This window comes from Setaria viridis, chromosome 1, assembly GCF_005286985.2.
Source record: "Setaria viridis chromosome 1, Setaria_viridis_v4.0, whole genome shotgun sequence".
In the NCBI taxonomy this organism is placed as follows: Eukaryota; Viridiplantae; Streptophyta; class Magnoliopsida; order Poales; family Poaceae; genus Setaria; species Setaria viridis.
The window spans coordinates 23,190,692-23,209,371 of NC_048263.2; the positions used below are offsets into that span (position 1 = coordinate 23,190,692).

At 43.1% G+C, this 18,680-nt stretch overlaps 1 protein-coding gene and 1 pseudogene across 1 annotated transcript; both read left to right on the top strand.

Annotated features, from left to right (window-relative positions):
- Positions 1-8,038: 8,038 nt before the first annotated feature.
- LOC117864296 (probable L-type lectin-domain containing receptor kinase S.5) lies at positions 8,039-11,646 on the top strand. The gene is made up of 2 exons (XM_034748345.2): positions 8,039-9,451; positions 10,497-11,646. Exons 1-2 carry the CDS (start codon positions 8,089-8,091, stop codon positions 11,336-11,338), a joined length of 2,205 nt encoding a protein of 734 aa, XP_034604236.1. The 5' UTR covers positions 8,039-8,088; the 3' UTR covers positions 11,339-11,646.
- A 1,765-nt stretch (positions 11,647-13,411) lies between these two features.
- On the top strand, positions 13,412-16,766 carry LOC140221633 (uncharacterized; annotated as a pseudogene).
- Positions 16,767-18,680: the final 1,914 nt, after the last annotated feature.

Sequence of the window (18,680 nt, forward strand, 5' to 3'; positions counted from 1 at the left end):
TTCATTGATGCGGGGTTTTGATATCTATGTGCACATATAGATCATGCGAGTTGACAGGTGTGTGGGAGGTAACGATACATTGCTTGGGGGCAAATGGACAATTAGTGCGCCGGGTTAGGACTAAATTTGACAGGAAACAAGTAGACTTAGCTTGGTTGTTGAGTTTGAAAGAAGAACTTGGATTTCGTCTGCGGGACTACTACTACTACAAGAAGAGAATAGGAAATGCTAATGCATCTGTCTTGCCAATTGATTCCACCAAAGATGTAGAGTGCTTGCTTGAGAACATGAAATCATCTGAAGAAAGGAAACTAAGGTTGATAATATCAAAACAAGAAGTGGATGGAGCTGCCAACATTACACCCCTGAAACGACCAAGGGTGAATGAGTCTGATGATGTTAGTGATGCTGATGATGATTCTAGTAATGATCGTGATGTTGATGAATACAAAGATTGGCTTGATGCCCAAGACCCAGAATGTGGTATGTATGCTGTTTGTACTACACTATGCACATGTGCCTATAACTGTACAATGGACTCACTTAATTGTATGTATTGGTAACTTGCAGGTCTATACGATGAATACAGGGATGATACAATAAAAGCATACTCTAAATGGTTAAGGCACAAAGGCCTTCTAAGAGATATTTGTAAATCCTTTTGCATCTGAACTAATTCTTATTTTTGATGAAAATTGTACAATCCATTAAGTGCACCTATTTTTCATTTGTTCAAGCCTACATAAGTACGTGAGGAAACCAATGGTAGTAGCGACACGCCGCCACAACAATGGCCAACTCATGGTAGGAAACCAAAGCAGACAAAAGGTTGTAAATGCTTCACACCTTGTGCAGTTTTTTATGCTCTTATTGTGCACGACTTAATGTATATATATTTCTATTTTTGGATTGTAAGTAGGTGGCAAGAAAGTTGGCCGAGGATGCTTGAAAGGGCTAGCTGCGGTGGCCAAGAGATCAAAGAGTGGCTTGGAGAATAAATTGAAAATTGAATTTTTTGAAAAAGTGGGTGGTCCCTGTGGAGATAATAGACGTACCTTTGTGGATGATGTTCTTCTATATACAAAGCAGAAGGTTCCACTAATTGGAGTTAGAAATTGGAAAGATGTGTGTTCATTTGTCAAGGAGGATATCGCAGAATCTGTAATGGTATGTCAATGGCCACCTCATGCTGCATTATAATATTTTATATATACTAGTCTTGTTCCCTCTATTTTCTTGGAAACATATATTATGAATGTAGCATACATAACAAGTTTTCTTTCCCAATAGGATCATTGGGACCTTGAGACCACTGGGAGTCCGAAAAAAAAGATATGGAAGGTTGCCAATGCACGCTACAAAAGTTGGCGATCCGTTTTGCATTCTACATACAAGGCATACAACAGTTATGATGAGAGAATGAAACATAAGCCTGAAGACATAGACATTGTGGAGTGGCACTATTTGAACATGTACTATGCAACTAATGACTTCAAGGTACGCCCTCTTTTGTAAGTAAAAGAACACAATCATGAGTTCAACTTCTCATCGCTAACCGTTACTTTATAGGTTGATTGTGCAGAATAAGAGCAGCACGAACTCTTCGAATCGCGGCATGCTGAGAACAACTCACTCGGGGGGTTCCAAACCTTTCTCGCAGTGGAGTTGGGAAAAGGTAAAGATTTGTTTACTTATTCTCTTGTTTCAGTACATTACACAATGATATATTATTGGCATTTAATGTTACAATCATAGAGAGATCTAGTAACTGGTGTTGAGCCACCACTTTTGGAACTTTGGAAGACTACTCACACTAGGGAAGGAAGATGGACAAATCAGTTGGCTGAGAGTATTTATGTAAGTACTGAGTGCTAATTTGATCATAACATTGCCTATACATTACCAGCTATTTTTTGGTATGAAACCATGACCAAATTAATGTTACAATTAATTATTTCTTGCCATCAGACTAGTACAAGCAGAAAATTATCTCTAGCAGAATCAGATGAAGAAGAACAAGTTTTCCAGAGTAGTCACACTTCTGAACCTGCTAAGGAAGACCAAGTTTTCCAGCAAATGTACATGGAAACAATAGGAGCCAAATACAGCAGGTCACGTGGCCATGGTTACTTGCCGAATCCAAAACGAAAGCAGGCAGCCCTTGAGGAGAGAATGATTCAGGAGAGAATAGAGAGGCTCGAAGAACATGAACGTCAGTTACAGAAACAAATGCAAAAGCATGAAGCTGAAAAGGAAGCAGAGAGAGAACAACTTAAAGCCGCGCTTAGACAAGAATTGATGAGGGAAGTTGAAACAATGATGGCACCTTATCGTCAGGCTTAACTGGGAGAGGTAACCACAACATGATTTGTGCATGTTTATTTCTGTTGTGTTATAAATTTGCATAATCTCACTTATATCTAGCCTCCCCTCTTTTAAATCTGCAGCGTACCCCGGCAAACAACAATATTACAACTGAAGTTGATGCTAGGACCAGCGACGATAACATTGAAACTAGGCCAGTACTGCATAGCCAAGAAACTAGGAACCAAGTATCGACAATAATTGGATGTGATTGAAAATATATATACATATGTCGCTAATCTCTTGCCTGCCCGCTTTTAAATTATGCAGCATACCTCTCAAACCAACAATAATACAACTCTCGATGAAGCTGGGAGGACTGAGGAAAACCTTGCTGCAACACAAGTAGTGCATAGTCAAGAAGCAGCAAACCAGGTAACAACATCGAACAAGCATTCAAACCTTGATTGTTTTTTGCATTATATTTCAGCTAACATTGTTCCAAGACCTTCATTAAGATCTAGAATGCTCCAACCACCATTGTCACAACCAGAAATAGCACTTCGACTCCAACCAGAAATGCTAAAACTGCCAACATTGCAAAGAGTCTGTTCAATGATAATCACGGTAAAGGTGTGGGAGCTGTTGCAGGATCCACATCATACATTAGTAAACAATAGCTTATATCTAGTGCTAAAACACGAGCAGGCAAAAAGAAAGTACAACTGGTACGAACTGGAATTGTGCTTTCAATATTGCTGCATATTGATTCCAAGACAAAGTAGCTTCACAAGTTTTAATTCACTTGTTTGTTTCTCTTCGCTTCAGCAGGCCAGTGAAGCTATGGAGGGGCAATAAGACTCAAGGTTGCCTACAGGTTACAAGCAGACCTTGAAGCAAAGTTGATTATCATGAATGGTGGGATGGGAGATGAATGGAGAAGAGTATTTTCATGTGTCGAATATTCTATTTTATCATGAATGGTGTGCATGAACGATGGATTGATTTAATTAATGATATATATGTGGCATCAATTATTGTTTTGGATTTTCCGTTTTAGCCGACGACCAACAAGCATATGACGACAACATATTTTTCGTTGCGATATCCATTGAGCATATAACCATGACCCATATTGTGTGGCAATACCCTGTACGCATATAACTATGACATACTCCGGTGCGATATGGTTGAAGCATATCACGACAGCACGTACATCATTGCGATACCTTGTACCCGCTATTGCAATGATTTCACATCGTTGCTATATCCATTGAGCGTATAACCACAGCATATATCGTTGCGATATGGTTGAAGCATATAACCACTGTTAAACATCGTTGTGATACCTTGTACCACCTATTGTAACAATTTCACGTCATTGCTATATCCATTGAGCGTATAACCATGACACATTTCGTGGCGATATGGTTGAAGCATATAATGACGGCACATACATCGTTGCGATACCTTGTACGCCTATTACGATGCTTTCTCGCCATTGCGATATCCATTGAGCATATAGCGATGACCCATATTTCGTTGGGATATGGTTGACGCATATAGCCACTACTAGTATTTCGTTGAGATAGCCTGTTAGCATATTGCAACAACATAGGTCTCGTATTGCAAAAATGTAGGGATCACTTTTGTACCAGTACCTTCCAGTATTGATGCTTGTGAAGTACCCATCCTTTCTAATCCTTGGTTCCCTCTTGTTCCCTCCCAAATTATATCAATCACAGTGGAATAATACAACAGCTCAATTTATGCCATGCCCTGATGAGTTATACTACAGCTCAATAATTTCTCTTAGACATCCATAAAAATCAAATGGCTCACTGTTATGAAAGCCTGTAGCCGATACCACCAACAAGACATGCTGAATATTTTCTTCCTCGCTTGTCTGGTAAAGCTGATAGTGCATATAGATTCTTGGAGATCTCTCCTTCAGACATCTTTTCAATCTGTACAACAAAACTATAGTTTTATATATAGATCGCCAACTAATATAAGTTTGTTCTGAAAAAGCAGAAAACTTACATGCAATTCAAAACATCGGCAAATTCTTTTTGAATTCTATGATCAATAACCTGGTCCGACACACCTTCCACTTTTAACTGATCCCTGTATATCCTGCAAAAACACATCGATCAGAAAATTAGACTAAAATAATTTCAGCACAATCACTGCATGATGGATTACATACCTGATATATGGCTCAACCTCTTCGCAATTGTTTAGCACATACCAAACCAGCTTGTCATAATCCGAATCAAGGAACAAAGTCTTCGCTTCTCCAAGTACATCAACATTGTGCTGGAAACAAGATAAATCGCCTTCTCATAACAAATCAGCATTCTCTCTGTTCCTGCCCTCCTGATTGAATCATGTGTCAACATCATCATCCGCAACGTACCCTGAGCAAAATGTCAAGGCCTCATTAGCAACATATGCTTCTGCAATGGATCCTTCAGGCCTAGCCATGTTTCTCACGAAATGCTTCAATGTGCATAGCCTTGTTTCGATGGGATACATCCATCCATATTATACTGGGCCTTTTAGGATTGCTTCCTTAGGTAAATGGACAGCCAAGTGCACCATAACATCTAAGAAGGCAGGAGGGAAAATTTTCTCAAGCTTGCACAAAATTAATGGGATATATATTTTCAGTTTCTTCAAAACATCCAACTTCAAAGTGTTGCAACATAGTTGCCCAAAGAAGTTTCCTAATCCCAAAACAGTTGAGTATGTATTTATCCATTAAACCTCGAAGGGAAGTAGGCAAAGTCCTTTGGAGTAGGATGTGACAATCATGAGTTATCAGTCTTTGGAGTTTGCATCCATTAGTGGCAATACATCTTGATAAGTTAGAAGCATATCCATCTCGGAACCTGACTTATAAAATTACAAAACACCTTATGTTGCTTTTACCCATTGTATATGGAGCTTCTGGCATTTTGCATGACTCTCCTTCTGTAGTATTCACCATATGTAGATGTGGTCTAATGCCCATCTCTTCCAAATCAACCCTATCATTGATCGTGTCCTTTGTCTTCCCAGCAATTTTAAGCAACGTTCCAATAAGGTTTTCGTATATGTTTTTCTCAATGTGCATGACATCAAGATTATGTGGCAGCTTCAAACTTATCCAATACGGTAAGTCAAACAAACAAAGTCTTCGGCTCCAACACTGTTCGGGTTCCCGCTTCCTTTTCTGACCTTGAGGAGGCTTTCCTGGTTTAACATCTTTAAAATTCTTTTAGTTGCTGCTGAAGCTCCTCAGTAGTAAACTACTCTGACCTCTCTTAGTTTTCAATATTACCATCAAACTATGCTTTCTTTCTTCTCCATGGATGGTTAGTTGGAAGGAAATGACAATGGCCAATATAACATATCTTGTTCTTCAATCTCCTTGAGCAAGGATCCTTGTCACAACGCACACAGGCATAATAAACTTTCGTGACTCACCCCGCCAATATGCTCAGTGCTGGATAATCATGTATGCACCAAATAACCGCAGCATGTAGTTTAAAGGATTGATGACTACAAGCATCGTATGCATCGACACCCTTCTAAAGGTCCAACAGCTCATCTATAAGAGAATGCAAGAAGACATCAAAATCCTTTGATGGAGAACTCGGCCCAGGGATCAATAATGCCATCATGAAGTTTGATTCTTCCATGCATACCCATGGTGGCATGCTATACGGCACAACAAATACTGGCCACATACTATATGAGTTGGTCATGTTGCCAAATGGATTGAAACCATCGGTTGCAAGGCCAAGTCTAATGTTCCTAGCATCTTTTGCAAATTCTGGCCAATTGTTATTGAAGTCATTCCATGCCTCACCATCAGCTGGATGGCTAAGCTCATTTTCCACCGGTTTTCGCTTTAACTTGTGCCATTGTGCATGCTTTGCGGTTTTTGATAAAAGAAACATCCTATTCAGCCTTGAAACCAGCGGAAAATGCCTCAATACCTTTTGAGGAACGCGCTTCTTGTTGTCTGCATCTTTCCATCTTGAATTCGCTTCACAATATACTGGGCACACATCATGTTTCTCTAGCGTCTTGCAAAATAATACACAATTATTTTTGCAAACATAGATAGATTAATAGCCAAGTCACATGGCACAAATGTACTTCATTGCGTCATCATAAGATGTCGGAACACATGCTCCTGGGAAAGAAAGGGATAACACCTTCAGAAGTGCATTGAATGTGACATTGCTGATCTGATAGAAAGACTTGATATATATGAAGTAACTTCACAACAAGTGTAAATTGTGTATATTTAGATCCCGGTGGCACCTTACATTTTATATGTTCCTTTATACATTCTAACATTTTCCCTTCAAGCTCTTTAGCGTGGCACATGTCGGCTATCATTTTAGTGACTTCATCCTCCTCCATACCCAATATGTGTTCGTTTTCCTAAACCATTTCCTGATCACTATCTTCTTGTAGAACTGCATTATCCACAACCCCTCATCCGGTAGAATTGCAATTTCCTCAATCCCATCATCCTGCAGAATTGCATTTTCCTGAACCCCATTATCATGTAGATTTGCATTTTCCTAAACCCTATCCTTGAATGTTTCTCCATGATGGATCCACCTAGTGTTGGTGCTTGCCATCCCATTCATAAGTAAGTGCAGGTTCACCACATCTACAGTACATCTAGACTGATTCAGACATCCTGACACGAGTATAGTTTTTGTTCATTGTTAGAGTATCTACTTTTAACAAATTCCATGAAATCAGTGACCCCTTTGTCATGCTCGGGAGTATATAGTTGACAACCGTGTATCCAACATCTATCCATATGGGAAATTTTGGCGAATTCAACTCAAAATTACTGACCAAATTGATGTGCCGCGGAAAGCACTAGATTTGAGCTGTCGTAGGACTAAGCCGCCGCGGGGAGGCGCAGATCTCCACCGAAGTGCTCCGTCCTAGCCGCCTTCTCTCTGTTCTTCTTTATTCCCTGTCGTGAGAGCACGGCACGTTTTTCATTTTATTTTGCCACCCTATTTATTAGCTTAAACTTACATGTGGGACCCTCGCTGGTTTATGATGTTTTCGCGAAGCTTATATCATCACAAAACCACCATGTAACAGCGAGTGACGATTTTTTTTGCTATAGTGGCAACTTTTATGACGTTCCGTAACTTTGTCACTAAATTTTCTTAGATGTGAAACTTTATAACGTTTTCAGCTAGAAATGTAATAGATCTATGACGAGAACAAATGTGTCATAAAATTTTCATTATAGATCAACACATTTCTTGTAGTGAAAGTTTCGGTGGGTGAGAGCTTGGGATAAATTTATGGATCAGGATAAGTTTATGGACCTGGATCAGAACTCAGGACAAGTTTAGGGATTTTAATGTGCATTTTGAGAGTACCGGTATCACGATGGGAGCTCAGGACTATTATATGGATCTTGAGAGTACCGGGACCGGATGAGAACTTGCAGTAAGTTTAAGGACCGCTACAGTTTCTTCTCTTTCACTTGCATGTGCAGTTGGCATGGACATAAAAGCAGGGATAGCTGGTGCCTCAGCATTACTAAACTTAGTTGAACTTTTCTAAATATAGAAAGAAGAAAGTGAACCATTAGTCTACCCATTTTCATTTATTTTTCTCGATCTGGTAGCAAGTATTTCTGCTTTGTAGGCCTCTACGCACGGCCTGGTCTCCAGCAACTAAATCCCTTTCCCCCGACTTCACCTTCTCTTCATTTCATCTTTGTGGAAGGCTGCAAGCGCTCAACCCATGGGGCCTTCACGCCGTGGCAATGACGGCGCCACCACGAGCCTCGCGCTCCTCCTCCTCCTGTCGTCTGTCTTCATCTGCTCCCAATCCATCCAGCTCCCCAAATCCACCATCTACAACACCACCGTCGATGGCAAGCAGTTTACCACATTCTACTTCACCGATTTCGACGGCAAACAGCAGCTGCAGCAACCCGGCATCCTGATATTCTCCAGCAACTCCTCTATCAGCCAGGGCGCGCTTCAGATCACCCCGGACACCGGCAACGCCGCTTCCAGCTTCCTCGTCAACCAGACCGGCCGCGTCTTCTTCCCCTCCCCGTTCGCCCTCTGGGCCTACAAGGCTTCTTCCAACTCCCCCGATGGCAAGCACATCGCCTCCTTCAACACATCCTTCATGTTCAACCTCTTTCGGACGAACCTCTCCATCAAGGGAGAAGGCCTGACGTTCCTCATCGCGTCCGGCAATGACGAGCCACCGCCCGGAAGCTACGGCGGGTACATGGGCCTCACCAACGCATCCACGGACGGCCGCGCCACCAACGGGTTCGTCGCCGTGGAGCTGGACACGGTGAAGCAGTCCTACGACCCCGACGACAACCATGTCGGGCTCAACGTCAATGGCGTCCGCTCCACCTACGCCACCCCGCTCGCCCCCCATGGCATACAGCTCGCTCCCACCAACATCAGCAGCGGCACCTACAACGCCTGGGTCGAGTACGATGGCACCACCCGGCACATCTCGGTGTACATGTCCGCAGACGAAAGCAAACCGGCTACCGCCGTGCTCAACGCATCGGTGGATCTCTCCAGGATCCTCCTCGGACGGAAGGCCTTCTTCGGCTTCTCGGCATCCACTGGCGTCCACTACCAGCTCAACTGCGTGCTCCAGTGGATGATGACGGTTGAGACGCTTGACGACAACGACAACGGCAGTGGGGCCAAGAAAACATCGTCTGGTTGGAAGGCCAGTGTGATCACTGGTGTGTCGTGCGGCGCCTTGACCGTGACGCTCGGGCTGCTTGCTGCCCTGCTGTACATCAAGAAGAAGAGGAAGAAGGACCGGGAGGGCACGATCTCGCTGTTCAACAACACCATCGGCCTGATGACCATCCCAGGGCTGCCCAAGGTGTTCGACTACAAGGAGCTGAGCAAAGCGACGAATGATTTCGACGAGAAGATGAAGCTAGGGCAGGGTGGATATGGCGTGGTGTACCGGGCCACCGTGCCTATGAAAGATGGGGATAACATGGAGGTTGCAGTGAAGCGGTTCTCTGGGGCCAATACCAAGGGCCAGGAGGACTTCCTTGCCGAGCTAAGCATCATCAACCGCCTCCGCCATCGGAATCTTGTCAAGCTCGTCGGTAAGGAATTCATTTTCCTCTACTCGTTCAAACTTTTTTACTTTGGTTTCCATTATTACTTCCTTATCTACTGGTAAATTACAAAAAAACTGAGACTTTTTTCCCCCATTTTCCTAACAATCTAACTTGCTACGTGTACTTTATCCACTCAGTCGCGGCTTATCTAACTAAGGCCCCGTTTGGTAGGGCTTCTCAAAGTGCTTCTCCACCAACTTTTGGTGAAGTCCTACCAAAGGGTCAATTTCAAAACGGCTTCACCACCAAAGCCGGGGAGAAGCCGCAAAACGGCTTACACTAGAGAGGAGAAGTCGAAAAAAGTCGCTTCACCGGCTTCTCCTCTCTCTCCAAGCATTAAGTGATCATAAAATTACATATATTACCATTGAGAAGCTGTTTTACCAAACGTTTTGCAAAGCGGCTTCAACTTCACTAAAAAAAGCCACTCCACTGAAGAAGCCGAAGCCGTTTTATGAGAAGCCGAAGCTCTACGAAACGGGACCTAACTAGGATAAGAATTAGTGACACCTTGCCATTTCGATGCAAAAAGAATATGGCTTAGCTGTACAAAACGCGTTATACCAGACTAACAAAGAATATCGTTGACGTACCCTTCCAGCAACTAGAATGGCCGGCAAAGACTAATCCGTACTGCAAGGGGAAAAGTAGTCACTAAAATATGTGGACAACAGGAAAAACCCGAGTTCTTCATATCACTAATAAACAATACATTAGTAAGGAAACATCATTTGGTCACATCTCACAACTAACCTGGTAAACAGGGACAAAACTTTATTTCCCATACCTTTGCCATCACTATTGTCGTCTCCACATACCTTCTTCATCATATGTTTAAAAACTGAGGGAGTGAGTATAACAATGGGTATGACAGACCAATAATGTTATCTCTTGATTGGTTGAACAATCAGAGCTGAATTATTGCTCCCAAAGACAAATCTACTTCAATTCAATTCTCACGTCTCAAACAGTCAAACTGACTAACCAGTTTCTTAAATGAAAACTCAATTGACATTGACACATTTGGCAGGCTGGTGCCACCATAACGGCGTGCTGATGCTGGTGTACGACTACATGCCCAACGGCAGCTTGGACAAACATATCTTCGGCGGCAAGGATGCCCCGGCCCTCAACTGGGAGCAGCGCTACAACGTGGTCGCCGGCATTGCGTCGGCTCTGAACTACGTCCACCACGAGTACGACCAGATGGTTGTCCACCGGGACATCAAGCCGTCGAACATCATGCTAGATTCTTCCTTCAACGCCCGGCTCGGCGACTTCGGCCTCGCCCGCGCCCTCGAGTCCGGCAAGTCCTCCTACACCGACATGATCGGTGTCCCGGGGACGCTAGGCTACATCGCTCCAGAGTGCTTCCACACAGGCCGGGCGACGAGGGAGTCGGACGTGTTCGCCTTCGGCGCCGTGATCCTGGAGATCGTCTGCGGCCGCCGCATCTCCTGCAACAGCCCCGGCGGGTTTGGCCAGCTGCTGGAGTGGGTGTGGAGGCTCCATGGCGAGCGCCGCGTCCTGGATGCCGTCGATCCGAGGCTGGCCGGCGAGTTCGACGAGGAGGACGCCGAGAGGCTCCTGCTGCTGGGCCTGGCGTGCAGCCACCCTAACGCCGGGGAGCGGCCGAAGACGAAGGCCATCATGCAGAATCTGACGCGTTCCGTGCCACCCTTCGCCGTGCCGCTGGCCAGGCCGGCGTTTATGTGGCCGGTGGGGCTGGATGTGAACGTCGACGAGGATGCCGAGACGACACAAATGTCGCATCCTACAGCCACTACCACGATGGTCGTAGAGGTGGACCCAGAACTAGGAGGTGAGCACGGAGCACCCACATCGGCCGAGAAGGATGCGTCCACGAGGTGAGGCCGGAGCAGGGTGCAGGTGCAGTGGCTTGCGCCGGCCCAGCAGGACGCCCCGATGGCTCACCTGGACATGGGTGAGATCAAGGCGAGGCTCAGTGGTGCGACTTGTTACGCGTGGTGAAGAGGCGAACGTCATTGACAAACGGAGAATGAGGCGAACGAATTGAACAAAACGATAATGACAAACGATAATGAGAATGAGGCTCATCATATTTTTCAGTGTTTGTAGCATGTACAGTCCTTATACTATCTCATGTAATAACCTTTACTGTAGAAAAATATGAAGTGATAGCTTGGACATTTTGGTAATACCGTATACCAGCCACCACCGAATTCTCTCATTTCTGCAAGAACCATGTGCTAGGAGGACAGATTGGAGTTTAATTTGGTTGGATTCTAACTTTGCATAGTATGGGCTCGTTGTGCTCGCAATTTGCTAAGGTATTCGTTCTCGTACTCCGCAAATAATTACATGTTGAGGAGCGAGAAACCAATGGACGAGGTTTACTTGTAACAGCTCGAAAATTCAAACTCAAAAATCACTCGAAGGAGCGAGAAACCAATGGACGAGGTTTACTTGTAACAGCTCCAAAATTCAAACTCAAAAATCACTCGAATTTAAAAACTTCAAAATCTATTTTGAAATTAAAATCTAATTTCAAAATATTGAACTATTCTCGAGCTCAATTCCTTTGACATCTAAAAATCATCTTAAGCCTAAACTCCGTTATTCATTCATCGTTCCATCACCGCAACAAATTCATTCCTCTTATTCGCACAAACTGCACAAGCCAAGCTTGGCTCGCAAGCATCTCGTGCAAGCTAGGAAAAAAAAACAAGACTTAGGCCACGTTCATTCTATCTTGCCCCCTGCTCCCTCCATCTTCCTCCCTAGCCTGGTCACACACGCACCCAACACTACGCAGAACTGACTTTAGATCCCACCCCCTTTAGTCTCGGTTTAATTTCAACCCGGGAGAAAAGGGGGTGCGCCACGGTAGGCTGGAATGGGACGCACCTTTACTCTCGGTTCTTTTTTTGCAACCAGGACTACAGGCCACCCTTTAGTCTCGGTTAAAACGGCTAGTTTTCGGGCACCGACGGTGCCATCCTTTACCCCCGGTTGGAGCCACCAACCAGGACAAAAGATCCAACCTTTTATCACGGTTGGAGTTACCAACCGGGATAAACGTTTTACTCCCGATTGGTAATTCCAACCGGGATAAAAGGTTGAAGCTTTTGTCCCGGTTGGCGTTACCAACCGGGAGAAACCACCAACCGGGACAAAAGCTCTAATCTTTTATCCTAGTTGGATCTACCAATCGGGATAAAATCTTATCTACAAGTACCTTTTCTTCCTCATCCCCTCCTCCAGCTCGAGCCACTCCACTCCACAAAGACAGACCAGCTCATCCTCTCCATGACACCGAAGCAAGCCTAGGGGAGGTGCTGCTGAAATCTTTTTTCCTCATTTCCGTGGGATTTCACCCATCCAAAGTGTTGTGAAGGTTAGCTACTTCATGCTCCGTTCATTTAGTGTTGTTAAGCTTTATTTTATACTTTAGAGAGGAAGAAAAATTAGTTAGTTTGTTGTTAAGCATGTAGAGGATTTGTATTTATACATGTTTTTGAGCTACAGTGTGATGGATAGTTTGAATGTGAGGGAGAATGGACAGTAAATGTGAGATAGAATTGAGATTGTTTCAATTTTATGTATTAGGGAAAAATTAGAGTAAATGTGTTTTTAATACTTATAAATTGGCCATATAAATTGTAGGTGTAATTTGATACTTTAGTACTTTTCAGATAGAGGTATGCAATTTGCCATTTTTAGAAGAAGTACATTATGCGGGAAATATTAAATTTTTAATATTGAATTTTTTAATAGTTTAGTTATTTGTAAATTAAATACGAGCTAAATAATTTGTGTATTTCTATGTAAACTTTCAGCAATATTTGAGTTTATCGTACTATATGATGTTGTTTGCTTCTGAAATTTTAATTTGTGTATTTCTATTTAAAATTATAGCTATGTGATGGATAGTTTTATTGTAATCTATTTATTGATGGCTTGCATACTACGATGCAGATGGACCGGCAATGGATGTATAACGCGGACAGGCGGAGCAAGGTGTTTATTGCTAGCATGAATAATTTTCTTGAAATGGCCAAAGCGAACAAGCCAGAGAACAGGTTCATATCTTGTTCATGCGCCCAATGCAGTAACCAGAAGTGCTATTCAAAGACTTCCTGGAGGACTATTCACAGCCACTTGTTTAGATACTGTTTCACGACTAACTATTTGGTTTGGACCCGTCACAGCGAAAGAGGGGTTGTAATGGAAGACGGTGAAGAGGGGGAGGATGATGACAACATTCCAGACTACGCTATAGGCCAATCTTTTGTTGATACTACAATGGGTGAGGCTGATGAAGATGAGTTTGCAGAAGATGGCTATACTGATGACCTCGGTCAGGTGCTTAGGGATGCACACAGAGATTGCGAAACTCAGAAGGAAGCATCAAAGTTACAATGCATGATAGATGATCACAGGAAATTGCTATATCCAGATTGCCAGGGAGGTCATAAAAAGTTTGGTACCACACTAGAATTTATGCAATGGAAGGCCAAAAATAGTGTGTCCGATAAGGCATTTCAGGGGATGTTGGAAATTGTCAATAAGATTCTTCGCAAGAATAATGAATTGCCATCCACAACATATGAAGCTAAACAGATTGTTTGCCCTCTAGGATTGGAGGTTCAGAAGATACACGCATGCCCTAATGATTGTATCCTCTATCGCAGTGTTGAATACGAGGATCTGGATGCGTGTCCCATGTGCGAAGCGCTGTGGTATAACATTAGGCAAGATGATCCTGGTGATGTCAAGGGGCAACCTCCTAGGAAGAGAGTTCCCGTGAAAGTGATGTAGTATTTCCCTATAATACCATGCTTGAAGCACTTGTTCAGGAACAAGGCGAATGCTAAGTTGATGCGATGGCACAAAGAAGAACGTAAGGAAGATAAGATGCTGAGACACCCCGTTGATGGGGCTCAGTGGAGATCAATTGATAGAGCATTCCTGGAGTTTGAAGGTGATCCAAGGAACATAAGGTTTGGTTTAAGTACTGATGGATTCAATCCATTCGATGAGTTGAGTAGTGGTCATAGTACTTGGCCTGTGACCTTATGTATGCTTAACCTTCCTCCTTGGATGTGCATGAAACAGACGTTCATTATGATGCCGGTGCTTATCCAAGGCCCAAAGCAACCTGGCAACGACATTGATGTGTACCTAAGACCGTTGGTTGATGAACTTTTACAGCTCTGGAAGGAAGAAGGTGTACGTGTGTGGGATGAGGATAAACAAGAGATGTTTAACCTGCGAGCACTGTTGTTCGTAACCATCAATGATTGGCATGCACTAAGTAACCTTTCGGGATAGACAAACAAGGGATATCAAGCCTGCACCCACTGCTTAGATGACACAGATAGCATGTATTTGAAGCACTGTAAGAAGGTAGTCTATATGGGTCATCGTTGATTTCTCCATGCTCACCACCAGCTGCGAGAATGCGGGATGCATTTCAAAGGGGCACCAGAAACTCGTAAAAAACCTTTACATCGTAATGGAAAATGTGTCTTTGAGATGATAAAGGATGTAAGGGTAGTATTTGGAAAAGGTCTTGGTAGCCAACCTGTTCCGAACGACGATGAGAAACGTGCAGCCATGTGGAAGAAGTCAATATTTTGGGAGCTACCTTATTGGGAAACCCTAGATGTCCGCAACGCAATAGACGTGATGCACCTAACAAAAAACCTTTGTGTGAATGTGCTAGGCTTCATGGGTGTTTATGGGCCCTCAAAAGATACATTGGAAGCACGACGGGACCTTAAAGAAATGGGGCAATGGGATGATCTACATCTGGAAAAGAGAGATAACAAACAGCACTACTTACGTCCTGCTAGTTACACTCTCAGCAAGGAAGAGAAGGATAGCATGTTTGAATGCTTGAACAGTCTGAAGGTCCCGTATGGGTACTCCTCGAATATAAAGAGAATAATAAATATGAAAGAAAAGAAGTTCACAAATCTGAAGGCCCATGATTGTCACATGTTGATGACCCAGTTGCTTCCCGTTGTACTGAGGGGTGTTCTACCAGAGAATGTTCGATTGCCACTCGTAAAGCTATGCGCGTTTCTCAATGCGATTTCACAGAAGGCAATCGATCCATTGAAGCTAACAAAGCTACAGAACGATGTGGTGCAATGTCTTGTCAGCTTTGAGTTGGTATTTCCACCATCTTTCTTCAATATTATGACTCACCTTCTGGTTCACCTAGTAAAAGAGATTAATATTCTCGGACCAGTATACCTGCACAATATGTGGCCTTTCGAAAGGTTTATATCAGTCCTAAAAAACTATGTTGTTAATCGTGCCCATCTAGAAGGAAGCATCGCCAAGGGATATGGAACAGAGGAGGTGATTGAGTTTTGTGTTGATTTTATTGACTCAATTGACCCGATTGGGGTTCCAACTTCACGCCATGAGGGGAGGCTGCAGGGAATGGGCACCCTTGGAAGGAAAGTATGTTTGAGCAATGATGCTGATTTGTTCAACAAGGCACACTACACTGTACTACAGCAGTCAACCTTTGTGGCTCCGTATATCGAGCAGCACAAGCAGATGTTGGTTTCCAAAAACCCGGCCAGATTCGATGCCTGGCTTACAAGAAGGCACGTGCAAACTTTTCCCTCCTGGTTGCGCAAACAACTTATGGGTAACTTTGAGATTCACCCACAGCTTGCTTGGTTAGCTAGGGGACCTTCTAGTACAATCGTGAAATTCCAAGGCTACCAGATAAATGGTTATACATTTTACACGAGAGCCCAAGACCAGAAAAACACGAACCAGAATAGTGGTGTCCGCATAGATGCCATAGGCATAAGTAGTAGCATGGACTCTTATTATGGTTTTATAGAGGAGATATGGGAAATCGAATACGGACCGCTGTGCATCCCTCTGTTTTGTTGCCAATGGGTGAAGCTAAATGGCGTAACCAAAGATTAGTATGGAATGACAATAGTGGACCTTAGCAAGACTGGATACAATGATGAACTATTCGTACTCGCCAATGATGTGCATCAAGTTTTCTATGTGAATGACATGTGTAGCAAATCTAAGAGAAATCTAGAAGATACATGGGAGCCAAAGCGCCACATAATCCTTCCAAGTAAAAGAAAAAATTGTGGGAGTCGAGGACAAAACAGACCAATCAGATGATTATGATCAGTTGGTAGGTATGCCTCCATTCGCTGTTGAAGTTGACCCTAGCATCCTGCTATCCAAAGAAGAGGCTCCGTACTTGCACCGTGATCATGACCAAGGACCATTCGTGAAGAAGAAGTTTTTTAATGTTACATTGTAATGCGTTAAATTTGCTTCACATTTATGATTAATTTCATGTAATACTCAATACAATTTCATGTGTGCTTAATTTAGTTGTTTTCGCGCGTATAAATTATTTAATTGATAATTTTTCTTGATGATAGTGATGCAATAAAGTAATTATTTAAGAAGGTAATATAACTAGTGTAGAATTAATAAGTTCGAAATATGTAAAGTTTTAATTTTTGCTGCATGAAATCCAGCAAAAACATAAAAACATTTATTTCCAAAAAAGAAGAGGGAGATGAGAAATGGGAGAGGGACATTTTATCCCAGTTGTTAAGGACCTTTATCTCGGTTCATAATTAGAACCAGGACAAAAGGGTATATTTTAGTTCCCGCTTGGACGTGACCTTTTATCCCGGTTCTAATTACGAACCGAGATAAAGGGTTGCCCTTTTATCCCGAGTGTGTCAAAACCGGGATTAAAGTGAAGGCCATTTATCTCGGTTTGTTACAAACCGAGATAATAGGGCAGGTCGTTTATCTCGGTTTGTAAGAAGAACCGAGATTAAAAGTCCATTTCTTCTTACAAACTGAGATAAATGGTAGGGGGATAAAAGTAACTGGCGTTTCTACTCCCCCCGCACCCGGTAACTTAGCGAAATTTTTACTCCTCTCTAGCCTCCGCATCGTTTCCGTCGCCGGCTCCACGGGCGTCACACTGCCGCCTCCATCCCCGTTGCCGCCGGTTGTCTTCATCCCCATCGCCGCCTCCTCTCCGTCCGCGTCATCGTCCTCCGCCTCCATCCGCGCCGCCGTCCGTCGTTGTCCGCGAGCCGTCTCCTCCGTCGACCAGCGCCCCGTCCTGCCTCCTCTGTCCGGCGCCCCGTCCTCCCTCCTCCGTCCAGCGCCCGTCCTTCCTTGTCCGTCCGGCGCCCCGTCGTCCCCTCCTCCGTCCATCGCCCCGTCCTTCCTCCTCCGTCCGCGCCTCGAGCCCCGATCCGCCTCGCGCGCATTGCCGTCACGGCCACCCTCGCGCCTCGTCGAAACCGCGCCGCGCCCGCGCGCGTAAAACCTAGGCACCCGGCGCTCTAGCTAGCTAGCTAATACATTTGGCGGCGATGATTCAAGGTAGTGATGCAAGCCTTTTTTTTTACTTTTTGCTAGTTATATAATTGATAGAAAATTATGGATTAGTAAAATTGTATAGGAAGTTAGAATAAATTTAGCAGTGATGCAAGCAGTAATGCAAGCATTTTTATTTACTTTTTGTAGTTATAAATTGAATATAAAATTTTGGATTGGTAAAATTGTATAGAAAGTTAGAATAAATTTTGCAGTGATGCAAGCCTTTTATATTTATTCATTTCTAGTTATAAAATTAATAGAAAATTATGGATTGGTAAAAATATATAGGAAGATCGAATTTGGTAGTTATAAAACTTTCTAGTTATAAAATTTGGTAGAATTCTTAGAAATTGTACTAATTAGTACAAATTTTAGAAAAATTCTAATAAATTAGTACAAATCTCTATGAATAAATTACGCTTCAATTTTGATAGAATTCAGTAGAAATTAGTATAACTTGGTATGGTTTCATGTTATTCTTCTATGAGTTCATGTATGTACATTAACTTGTAATACATTAAAGACATTTCATGTAATTAAGTTTCATTCAAGCTTTGTTGTGTATTTTTTCATGTAAGTTTTCATGTAATTAAGAAGTTTTCATGTAAGTTTAATTTCGTGTATGGTTTCATGTGTACATTTCTATGATTTTATTTATGTACCTTAACATACATGTAATTATGATTTCATGTCTGTTTGGAGTAGTTGAGATGGCATATGACGAGAATGCAAGGTTCATGCTGGAGGACATTATTGCTGGTAGAGATCATAGCGTAACATACACCAAAGAAGAGAGTAAACAGGCAGACACATACCTCAACAT

Coding starts and splice junctions, on each gene's coding strand:
- LOC117864296 (XM_034748345.2), top strand. CDS start 8,089: ATGGGGCCTTCACGCCGTGGCAATGACGGCGCCACCACGAGCCTCGCG. Junction 9,452..10,496: donor GAATCTTGTCAAGCTCGTCG/GTAAGGAATTCA, acceptor CACATTTGGCAG/GCTGGTGCCACCATAACGGC.